Source organism: Diachasmimorpha longicaudata, chromosome 3, assembly GCF_034640455.1.
Source record: "Diachasmimorpha longicaudata isolate KC_UGA_2023 chromosome 3, iyDiaLong2, whole genome shotgun sequence".
Classification (NCBI taxonomy): domain Eukaryota; kingdom Metazoa; phylum Arthropoda; class Insecta; order Hymenoptera; family Braconidae; genus Diachasmimorpha; species Diachasmimorpha longicaudata.
This window is the reverse complement of record NC_087227.1, coordinates 10,024,716-10,037,261: the sequence shown is the minus strand read 5'-3', so window position 1 is coordinate 10,037,261 and position 12,546 is coordinate 10,024,716. Positions and strand designations below refer to the sequence as shown.

Here is a 12,546-nt window from a genome sequence, read left to right as displayed (position 1 = left end):
AAACCCCTTCGATTTGGTTTATAGGGGAACAGTATCTTCTGTATTTACTGGCTTTCGCTTATTTCCGATGACAAGTGTGGAATAAAAATTGATAATTCAGGGGACAGAGAAATCAGGGCTTTAGAAGTTCAGGATAATTGAGGGGGGAAAAGTCAGAGCGGATTCCATCAAATATCGAGGGGTCCGTTTCAGTAGAGGTGGCTATTATGGCCGGGACAACGATACCAGCCCGGGATTTAGCATTGAAACGAGAGGTGAATGCTCAATGTGGTCATTCTCATTGGATATTCCATTTCGATTTTCAGTTTCAAGTGGTGAACCATTCGTCTGGGATTGAACGAACTCTGAATGAATTCGTTGGGTAAAATAAATGATATGGAGGGGATTCCGAGGTTAATAGGGTGGGGAGGGGCTGAGGGGGATTTTGAGGGTGGGGTAGGTCTGGGAGGTGAATGAGTTTATGATGTGGTGAAGGAATAAGTAAAGACTAACCTCGATACTTTGAAATTTGAGTTAATAATCATTATCTTTGAATTGACGATTTTTTGCAAATGTCAATTCTCTCTATAAAAAATATTATCGCTAATAATTTCTCAGTTTTCACTCATTACAAGATATTCTTTGATAACTGTGCTTCGCTCCTGAATTATAATCTGGTAATAATTTGCTACAACGAGCACCGAGACGTCTTGCAAAATTATAACGATTTTTTTTTACATCAGGAAAATGTTCGTCGGCTGATTTATCCCTCAACTTTCTTCTCCGTCAATGCCTCTCGCCAAGTTGTCACTCCCCAAGTTTTTTCCATTCCAGAATTATTGACGTATTGAGTCAACTTTTTCTCTCTCCACTGTTGACTCCCCACTCCACCTCTGTTGGAAATACTTTATCAAGTTTGTCGCATTTAACTCCTGGCAAATCGGATTGCCCGGAATATCAATGGTAAAGTCTTTTCAGTCTCTTCTTCCGCGGTCCCGCAGGCGTAATCATAAATTCTCACCGAGTTGAATAAAACGAGATTTCACGTACCGATGGGCCCGGATAATGGTCTGAAAGTGTTATTACAAATACCCATGGGAATTTGATGCGCTCCTGGAGAATTAAGGACCGAGTGCCGGTACTTATTCGGGATTAAACCTGCTGGGAGGCAATAAATGTTAGCCGAACCCCTGGATGACATCACCTATAGCTTCTCGAACTATTAATAATTTTTGCTGACATTTACAGTGAACTTCTTGGAAATTATTTTCTGGCGACAGCTTCACTGCCATTCTCAGGAATTATGGCGCTTAAAAGTCACGCTTTTATGACAATGTAAATGAAAATTGCAAATTTTATTGACTTGTTTATTTATGTTATATTTGTTTGAGTTTTCCATTGTTTATTTTGTCGACTAGTGCGATTGATTAGACATCTTCACTTAAGTACTTATAAATAAATAAATCCCATATCATTAAAGATTTCGTCAACAGTAATCAAAGATGAAATCGATGAGAATAAAAAATCGAACGTCCGGTAAATAGGATTTTCCGAATAGCGCCTCAACCACGGAATTTACCGCACCAAAAATTTCAACAATAACCTCGATTTTGTTAACGACCATCGCCTATTCCCCGGCGATATTTTCCCATCAGCGCCTCATAAAAATGAATGAAAAAAATCAGAATAAATTGAATAGCGTGTGAGTATGATTCATTCGTTTCGATAGTAGAGTTTCAGATCATAAAAGCCAAGTGCTCATCATTCCGTCGGGTGTTCAGGTTGAAAGTCCATTTCGGTCGTTGATCTAAAAAATTGTATTCAGCGTATTTGGGTCGAAACTGAATATTTACGAATTATCGAATTTTTGTTGTGTCCAGTGACTGTCCGGGGGATAAACCCACCCCGGTCTGAAAACTAAATACCGAATGACCCGCAAGGAATAGTTTTCAGTCCAATGAACCCCAGCGATGCGGCTTTCCATCGAGAATGATGACGGTGTTTTTTTAATCCAATTTTCGATGCAATACATATCAGTTTGGTGGGGATGAAATAATAACGAGGCAGATAAAACTAATGGCTTCGTAAATATTAGATTCCGATTGATGACCTCGTTTTTACTCTGAAAAATTTGACGACTTTTTTTGCAATGTTGATTGATAATTCTGGATCGCTGCCAATAAAATTGGTAGAGAAGTTTAAAAAGCTTTTGAGAGATTGAGATTTGAGAATTTTCAAATGAATAATAAGAAGCTGCAGATAATTAAAACAAATAACAGCGAATCATGGGATCGAAAACAGGGAACAGGGGTGGGCGTGGATGAGCGATGGGGGAGGGATTGATGGGGTTGGGGAGGCACTGTAGTTGCCCATTGAATGAATATGCATTGTCCAGTTCGTGTAGTGACTTGTGAGCAGGTAGAAGCATCCCCCCGTCATTCGTCGGTGCACGTTTCAACAGGTAGGAGAGATATTTCGATGGGAATCAAGGCCGAGGGATGTTTGAGGGCGCGATCAATAAGTTCATGGCTTTCCTCGGTACTCCAGGGAAAATATGCAACGAGGCTGTTTATGTCTAGCTCGGTGCTTCGAAAAATCCCTGGAAAATTCACGCCATCATGGGGAAATTTAAATTCACGCGAATGAGGGGTTTTACGACATCGTCATGTCTTTTGACGTGACAACGTCTTAAATTAGGTTGCGGCTGGGAGTCACTTATGAAAAAGTGTAACGCCCGGTAACGTTACGATGAGTCACCGAACGAGAGAGAGGCCCGCCGAATGCCTTGCGTCTCTCTCCCACTCAACTATGATCGGTCTCAAATAGGAGTTAGTTAAGTTTAAGTTTACATGTACAATGTTTTAGTAAACAAAATATATTTCTATAGTTAAAATTTGTGCAATTCTTATTTTCATTCAATTCCTTGTTCCTATTGTGCAATTTAATTATATTCATATCAATAAATATTCTACCGAGAAAAAGACGTTGTCACGTAAAATCTTCGCCCGTAAAACCGACTTTACAGGCAACAATTTTTTTAAGTTTAGATACATTCGCCAGGATTTTTTTTACTGCTCAGACAGAATGATCCTAACGTTATGTGCGAAAGAGAATCAGGTGGTATTTTTAGATCCGAAGGAAACAACCTATCGTAATGGTTGAAATCCAAGTTGCGATTTTTCTTGTATTTTTTTCAATTTTCTTGCCAATGAAGCGATGAAATTGAACGAGAATTCAAGTAATTTAATACTCCATTAGTCGATTGGGAGACTTTTCATTCGCTTCATATTTTTCCCTCCCAATTTGAGAGAAATTTAATACCGACTCATAGAAAAGAAAAACCTCGAAATTATCCTGAAAAAAATATCACGATACCATCAACGTCAGGTAAAATTTCTCGAAAGAAATATTTTTTCATGAGAAATGTCAAGAGAAATTTTTAAACAGGCACTCACATTATCACTCATCTCAATCCTCTTTCGCACTTCCATGCGACACTCGTTCCTCTCACAAAACATTTTCCTTAAATTTTGGGTTGATTTGATTCAACGTCGGACGGATGTCGTCCAATTCCAGTGGTGTCATCCGTCTCCTCCGGCAGGAAGGCAGATTGAATAAATCACTTAGAATAATATTCCAGCATTCCACTTGTTGCCCTTACGGACTGCTATCAGCTGAAAAACCCTGATGCATCAAAGCCGATCATGAGTTATTGTGCAGCGGAGACAATGGGGTTAATACTGAATATCATTATTCCGGGCTGACGCAACACCGACTCTATTCACTGGCGCCGCACGATGGCCTCGGGGTTGGAAAAAGCTGGATAGATTGGAAAGATGGCGGGAATGATATTACAAAACATCCTCTCAAACACATTTAAAAAAAATAAAAACAATTGATAATTAAAAACGACTGAGAGTAAAAAATTCCGCATTTCGTCCGGGAACAGGATTATCCAACAAATTAATTGTACGATATTTATTGTCTCTTCAACAATACGTGTTTCAGAAAATATTTTCGTTATTTTTCCAGCAGAGGTTTGAAAGCCTTGAAGCGCATATACCATCGTCCCTTGATAGGATTCGACAGGTTATACTCTCCCATTTATCCAGGCGCTTCCCGATCTCTTCTATTTATTCTTGACCCTCCGGAAGTTCACCGAGAGCCTCTCACCGAGAATATCATCGGAAAAAGGGGAGACGATGCGATGCACACAGACTCCCCCGTGAAGAAAATAGAGGATCACGTGCACCATAAGCCCGTCACGAACTAATCAATACAATCTTTATTAATAAAAAAAAGCCTCCCACTCACTTATTGTTCTGACGCAAGAGACAAGGTTAACTATTTATCTCCCTTCCGGTTGATCGAAAATCGCATTGACCGGATCCCGTCACGATGACGTGTCACGCACGTGGGGAGATGTCCGCGCTTTAATGGGTTCGGATAGACCATTATGAAGCAATTCTCACACTTGACATTTTGTTATCTCCGAGGCAGCCCTAGAATACCAAAAATTGTCCGCCCACGTTGTTCTAGTTCACCATTTTCACTCGAGGACGGGAGCTTTCCCGTGAGACACACTGATAAAATTAATCTGTTATTTATTTCATTGAAAGAGCAGTTTAGTGGCGAAACGGTATGAGATAAGTCCATTTGTTTTTTTATTAAAGCTTTCGGGGTCTATTTTCGGGCTTCTTCGGATATGCGGAGAGAAGTCGTTCAATAAAAATTACGTGAGAATTCCCTGAGTGAGAACAAAAGTCCAAGAAAAATTATGGAGACACTGGTGTTAGTGAAGTTCTTACAGTTAGATAACAGAATTGAGTGCGTAATTTAGGTCCTATTTATCTGCGTATCATTTAGTCACGTGGTGTAGAATTATTTAAATACTTAGCGAAGTAATTTACGCCCTTCATTGTATTTTACACAGTTCCAACAAATGTAATTACATAAACTCCACTATCTCCCATGGATTCGGAAATATTTTTGAAAAAGTCGACTGAAAGATAAGTCGGCTTATCTCGGTTTACCACATCGCTACTGAATTCAATATCCGAAGCCAGTAATAGGATTAAAAATATACGCTCCAAGCTAAATAAATTAAAGGCAAATGGGAAATTGCTTTTCTCATAAAATAACCAATAGATATTCGCTAATTAATTACCAATTAGCTTTTGAATGGCATCTCTGTGACGCTGTTTCTGTGCCCCGACTCAATAATTCATTGGTTTTACTTTAATCTAATTAACTTTTAATTACCGCCGCAAAATTATAAATAAAAAAATTTAAACATCGCAGGTTTTTTTTTTTACTAACAATAGACTGACAGGAATAGAACCGCTGTGAGTTGTTAAACATTGATGGCACTTCCTCATGACCATTTGTATTGTTTTTTTGTTCGGTTGCCTTGAACCACTGAACTTTTTCCACTGGTTACATCGAAAATCGCTTAAATGCCGGCCACACGTTTCTGCGGTTAAAGCTCGGGTCACTCTCGTATATCACGAATAGATCCCTAAAGCTTCGCAGTGTCTTCTCCCCCGAGGTACACCGTGGCTCAGCTTGCATTTAGAAAAATCTCGGGTAGTTGGTCATCAATTTTTGTTGGCAACGATGTCACCCTGGTTTGTTACCAATATATGTTTCATGGTTAATCCACGTGAACATTATATCGACGTGGTCTTATTGCTACGAGGGATTGCCGTGGTTTCATATCCCCAGACGCTGGCAAATCCGTGGGGATGAGGAGTTGCCTAGGTATTCTGGTTGTTGGCGTGGAATAGTCACCCTCGGCCATCCAATCTGGCTCCACTCAATGCTGCGGGCGAACATCACCAGTCATGGTTTATATCGGATGGAGGCCATCGGGTGGTCTGCATAAGTAACAAGTGGCCATTGAATAATCGTGGGAAATGCTCACGAATCTTGATGTTTGCTAATGCGATCGATGAAGACTGTCAAAACAGAGGAAGCTCCGGGGAAATTGCTTTCGTTAAATTTCCTATGACGAGGCAGTTCAACTCGATATGATACTGAACATTAAACATCTTGCCTCAATAATCCTCATAACAAATAATTGTTGCTGCGTTGAAAATGTCAAATTTTGAAATCAGAGACGCCCTTAAGAAGAGTGGGAAAGTGTCTCAATTTGTCATACGATTTTTTTTAGAGGTAGAAGCGATGAATTCGTATTAATCAATCCTCCCCTCGGAAGAATCTACTGTCCCTGATTTTTCCTCCACAATTTTCATCCCACAGTAAGCACGAAAGCTGCTCCTGAGCGTTACATGCAACCTCATCATTTTTTTTCTCCCCATTCCCTCTGTTTATTCGCGCCAGCATGGCGCGAGGAAATTAAAGGCGAACAAGGCAAAAGCCAGTGTCACACATCTCGGGGGTAGTCCCGTGAACCTCAAGAAAAATGTGAGTGAAGCGACCTTCAGTCTTGAAGGGTATGTTACCACGTAAAATTCCCCTCCAGTTATTTTAACGTGGGACTAAACTCCTGGCTGACATTACTGCGTTATTACTACTTATCGAAACTCAAATTTAACTCCCAATAATCTGAAATCAATGACTCGAAAAAGGACGGGAAGGACTTGGGTATATCTACTCTGACCGTAGAAAAAACACCCGCAGTAAATCATCCCAAGTAAATGAAAAAGTTCGAGAAAAAAAGTTTTACGTAATCAAAACTCGTAGTTCCCCTAAGCGATGAGTTTCGAAAAATCACCAACTTTTCCCAGCGTGTTCTGGGACCATTCCAGGCCATCGACAACACCAGGAGAAGCCCCAAAATGATTGATGATTGATCTGACACCGGTGAGATATCCACTAATGGTCGTGGGCCAGCGATCAGTCGACAGTGATATGACAGGTGGATAACGAAGGGAAAAATATCGTCAAAAATATGAACCTCGTAAATTCGTAATCGGTAATTATCCCCAACAATTTATTTGGGCTAAAATACCCCATGCGGTGGCTATTAACAAATATCTCCTTGTTCTAACTCCACAAGGTCATTCGAGGATAGTTATCAAACCTCGTTAACATCAATGGAATTCTTTTATCAGTGCGGTGATGCCCAATGCCACCGTTAATCCTGACCCTTTGAATACCGTCAAACGTAAAATAGTAATTCGAGTCCTGCCATTATCATCGGGTGTGCAATTCCCCCCGAGTTTAAGCTGCACAGAGGGTTTTAGAGGCGTCCTGTATAATACAGCGTGGTGTGTATTCACTCGGGACGTATCTACTGCAATATCGTTGACGAGGATATCCTCAAGATACCGCTGAAAGCCGTAATTAATCCGCCGTTGAAGAGGGACTAAAACTCGATGGGCACTGTAAACTTCCGATGCACAAGTACAAAAGTACTGGTTTATTTCGCAAAAGGCCCCGCGACCTCTGCGGCAATGCATCAATGAGGGGTAGAGGTGGTGGGAGGAAATGGGTGAAAATAGATGAACCAAAAATTCAATATATTTGATATATCGCAGCAATATGCAGGGAAACATGTGTCCTACATACGGATGATGTATGAATCTTATAATCCTTATATATGACTCATCTACAAAAATGAGCCAATTTTCTTTGTGTGGAAATATATTCCATACTGGGGAACTCCACCTAGAGCTCAGTCATCTCTCTCACCCCTGGCGACCTGCAGGGTGTGACTATTAATCATGTACAGCCATATGGCTCGGATCAATTTTTTAGACCTGTCTCCTCGAATCAGGTGCTCTCTACGAGTGATCGATTTTGGCGAAGGTCACGATTGGCGATCTCGAGAAACCTCAATCAAAACAACCGCCAGAAAATCATTCATCTAGTATAGGACATTGATAACACCTCGAGGGGGTGTCTGTGACTTCTATGAGACCCTTTTAATCGCCGTGAGAAGTCTGGAGGGACCGAGGTCCTTCCTGCATCCGGGAATCGGACCCTGGACTGTCGATCGTCGAGAAATTCCCCGACTGCGGTATCGTGAACAGCAGAAATTTAACTCCCACCGAGGCATCAAATAACTTCAAAGGGAATTAGAAGTAGATGTAGATGCTCATATGTACGATGTTGGGTCGTACCTATTTCATCCATAAATCATGAAGATCGAGGGTAGTCTCCACGCGTACCTTTGTTTCCACGAAAAAATTCACCCTTTTATAAATTCAATTGACATCCCCTATTTTTTCACGGTTGGACTGCAAGTGGGGGGAATATCGTATTGAGTAAAATAACCACTGACTCGCGTAAAGACTCCATTTGTGCCTGGGAGTGGGTCGAAGACAGCTATCCACGAGGAGTGAGTGGAGTAACGGAGGTAGACACGAGAGTAGATTTATCCTCGCAAGTTTCAGCCTGGAAAGAAAATCGTTTGGTCGGAGTCGACGAAAAGTTTATCGTCGTTGCGTGCTCATGTTGCCTGAGCTTGCACAAAATACAGTAGAACTATTGCTTGAGCTTTCTGTTATCAAATATTTTACCAGGAGAATAAAAGTCAAGATGTACTGGTGATGTACATCACGAGAAGATTTTTTTACAATCAAAATGTCACCCTCAAGTTGTTGGGAAAATAATTGCCGCTTAAGGGAGATTGGGGAAATTCCTGGAGATAATTGTATTACATAATGGACGGGGAGCACTTTGTGCCACGTCTAGTGTCATCATGATGATTGGTGGTGGCATGAGGCATGTTCACTTCGTGAACGATCCGTTTGTAACCCATTTTACTGGGGCACATAGCCCGGAAAACGGATAGGGCTGAGCATTGTCATTTATGTAGGTACTGAATGCAGCTGGGTAAATGGAACGGGTCATAGGTAAACTGCCTATCTGTATCCATTGGCATATATATACTTCATACATGACGGCATTAAAAAAAAACCGGGATTTCTTCACTGATATCCAGCAGCTTTTGTCTGATTAGGAAAGAGAGCTTTTATTTCCCGTAATTTTTTTTTTCAATTTTAGACGTATGTCTACAGCTACCTACACATGCTACTGGAGATTTATAGATACTTATATGTGTGGGTATAAAGAGGGATAGAAGGCTGAAATTTATGGTGGGGGAAAGTCATTGGTTTCCGTAAATAAAAATTGATTTAAGGAGATTTAGCAACAGTCAGTGGATAATAGTAATGTAGATTCATGTGACTCACCAATATTCATCAGATTAGCTTCTCCAAGATGACGGATAGCATACAGATGCAGCATGCCGAAAGCTAGTTGCATTCCAGTCGTCAGCAACAGGGCCAAAAACCCAGCAGCGCACACCAGCCACCCCCAGCCACCCTCCGGGTAGAAGTGTGTTCGCATGGTAGTTACATCGAGTCCTGGAAACCCAAGACGAAAACATTAATAATTGACGACATAATTTTTTAGACTCGTATCTTAATCCAACTTGGGAATGAAAAATTAAATATTTAGGAGCTCATCCTCTGTAATCTCTATCGACTTTATGAAAAGACGAGTGTCTCATCACTTGTAGTTCCAGGACCTTTGACTTGGGCAGAATGTCAGAGTGGATTTTACTGATGTACAGCAAAGTTCACTGATTAATATTCAATAGTATCTTCCTACTCTGATGACGACGTTGCTAATGTGGATTCGAGGGTGAGGGATTTCAACTGATCCCTTCATCTTCGGAAGAGGCTTTCATGGTAATTTGAAATCTATTGGGACCGACAGAAGGGCCAGAATTGTAGTGATCAATGCTCCGTTTATTAATGGAATTGAATAATCCGCACGGAAAGATTATTTCGGTAAAAATTAGACCTCCAGGGGGCGAAAGGAGGGAGGAAGGTTGTTCACCCTTGAAGGGTTACAATTATTTATATCACAACAGTGGTTTATCGTCATTTCTTCCCACGTTTCGCCCTCGAGGGCTAATGTTTATCAAAAATTTCTTTCCCGGCGCTGGTGATGAACTCACTTTGAATTTTGAAAAGTTGATCATTATTCTAATTAGGGAACAGTAGTATTATTTGGTGACTACCGCGATTTCAACCCACCCTCGAATTTTCGATTAATAACGAGTTATCAATGCATCATGACACGAATGTGCAAATCAATACAGACGATGCGTTATATGCTGCAGCCTCCTGGGAATTGACTGGCAACAAACTGGGAACTAGCGGCAGTTGATCACTGCCCTCGTTACATTCTCATGAAAAAAAAAAAGATTTTTTTTTTTAAATTCACGCTCACCTGTTCGTCGAAGTGCTGGTACACAACGGTGGAGGCTACGTAGGTCGCCGAGAACCCAATTTGTGTTCCCGGCCATACTCTCGTCCATATCCATGCAGCGCACACGAGGTTCTGCAATGGAATGAATGAAAAAAAAAAAAAACACTTGAAAATCTTTTTTCAGTCGCGTTGCATGCAGATGCTGGCGGAATATGAATGGGGGATAGAAATAGTTTGATTCAGTGTAATTGGTTAATTTCCTTTCGGGGGAATAAAACGAAACTGGGGTTATTAAAATCCCTGGATGAATAAGTCTCTCGTGAATAATCTGGGAATTTGTGAATTTAATTAAAGTCGATTAATCGGTCTAATTTCCGGACTTGCGGATGTGCAGGAGAATTGTGGGAATATACGGGTGAAGGTGTCGAAAAATACGAGAAATATTTTCTTTCCACGTGCAATAAAAAGAAATAAATCAGAATTATTTCACTTGAATCTGCATTAGAAAGAACTCTTTTCAATTTTCCAAATCAAAGAAAAATAATCAATAGAAAAATTCCACTGTCACATTAAGCCTCACGTGGAAAGCGCAAAAGAACAGGGAAAAGCCAGGAGAAACGAAGCTCTTCCTTCTCTCCTAATGAAATTCAAGAATTTTCCCTCCTTTCCACTTCAGACAAAACGAAAAAGTTTGAATCTATTGTGTCTCTCTGCTCCCTTTTCCGTATAATCTTGTTACCCCACGATATTTCCAACAAAACTTTATTCTTTTACCGTCGAAATAATGAACTTTCCCAAGAAGCAATGAGGCGAACACAACTTCATCGTCTTGTAATCTCCCATTTCCCTAAACTAAAAACCTCTGATTTTAATTGTTTGCATTGCCACGATACGAACAATATTTTCCGAGTTTCCACATCCTGGGGAAATGAATAAAATCTGTTGCACAGCTCAACGAATCGAGTAACTCGTCTTGTTTTCTCAGTGGTATAACAGGATGTAAGTAGACTCGATATAGGTTTCCTATAGTAAACGAGACAGTACCATACCAGGTGGATTCCCCCTCAATTCCACTCTGTTGGTTCAACCCTACACTAGTGCTTGTTCTCTCTGAACAGGAACCGATATACCTATCTCATGTATCTGAGATCCACTGCCAATGTAACTCACTGTCTCAAGTATTTTCATTTCGTGGTATCCTACTGATAATAACATGGAAATTCCCAGGATTTACCTTCGTAAACAATTACTACGACTTCAATTGCGCTGGTATTGACCATTGTGAGAGCCATAAGACATCCCTGCAACCTAATGAGGGTCCTCCAGAGTCACCAGGACCTTAACAACCTCCTGAATAATTATTACATGATCTTCATGCGAATCGAAGGATTTACTGGTTCCCTAATGCGTTCAGATAATTAAAAAAATTACTAATGACTTTCCCAGACCTCGATGTTGATTCTATTGATTTTCGTGATTCAATATCTTGATTTTAAGACCGAGGCATTGATTAGTAATTGTCACACACTCACACAGAATATATTCATATATCAAGCGATAAATCATCACACAACTGCGCTCGGGAAATCCCGTTAATTATCAGTCCTCCGATTAATTAATAATGTCGTCCCTGTAACTTGAATTCAAACCGACAGCGGAATCTATCTTCCAGATTATCCGAAGGAAGCAATTACTTTTCCGGAATAACTCCAGAAGGATTTAATGATCTAATAATCATCCCCAGCATCATTTTCAAAGCCCTTGGGACAGCAGACTTATGGCTGGCCACGTCCAGGGATTCTCGCAGATGCTGTGTTTTAGTGTAATACATAAAAGGAACACGGGTAGTAACAGTAAGGGAGGATGCATTACACTTGGGTGGATGGGAAGCTGGTGGGAGCGGCTGCGGTGGACGGGCCACAAGACAAACTACACTGACTCCAACCGACGTGAAGAAGAAACCTAATCCTCTTAATTATCCTGGAGTAAAGATAAGTGGAGGCGAGTTTTCTTGATAATTTCTTCATTAGATTAGGTGATGAAATATCAAATTTCATTACTGGAGAAATCTTCTGGGGGCATGTCACGGGGGCAATGACCTTTTCTTGAATGAGTTGAATAATAATTGAAGAATTGTTTGTCTCGTAATTTTTTTGAAAGAAATTTCAGCAAAAATACTTCTTGGTCAATTCTGTAGCTCCGAGCTTCAGCAGTACCAATTGCTACTTTACCCTTTGCTCTCGAAGTCACCTTGGACCGAAACTTTTCCACTTGCGACGGCGGTAGACACTTGGGTTGCGAATATGTCGAGTAATCCGAGTCTAAGGTGACAGTAGAGTTCGAAATTCTCGATTTTTCCTCCCTCACAAATTGGACGGG

General features: G+C 40.7%; 1 protein-coding gene across 4 annotated transcripts in view; it reads right to left on the bottom strand.

Annotated features, from left to right (window-relative positions):
- Positions 1-12,546, bottom strand: part of LOC135159971 (monocarboxylate transporter 10) — a 61,451-nt gene that overhangs the window by 16,519 nt on the left and 32,386 nt on the right. For all 4 annotated transcript variants that reach the window (XM_064116058.1, XM_064116061.1, XM_064116059.1 and 1 more), the window contains 2 exons: positions 10,189-10,299; positions 9,141-9,314 (listed from right to left, as the gene is read on the bottom strand). In XM_064116058.1, the coding sequence (XP_063972128.1) occupies positions 9,141-9,314; positions 10,189-10,299 (285 nt within the window). The remainder of the gene's footprint in view (positions 1-9,140; positions 9,315-10,188; positions 10,300-12,546) is intronic.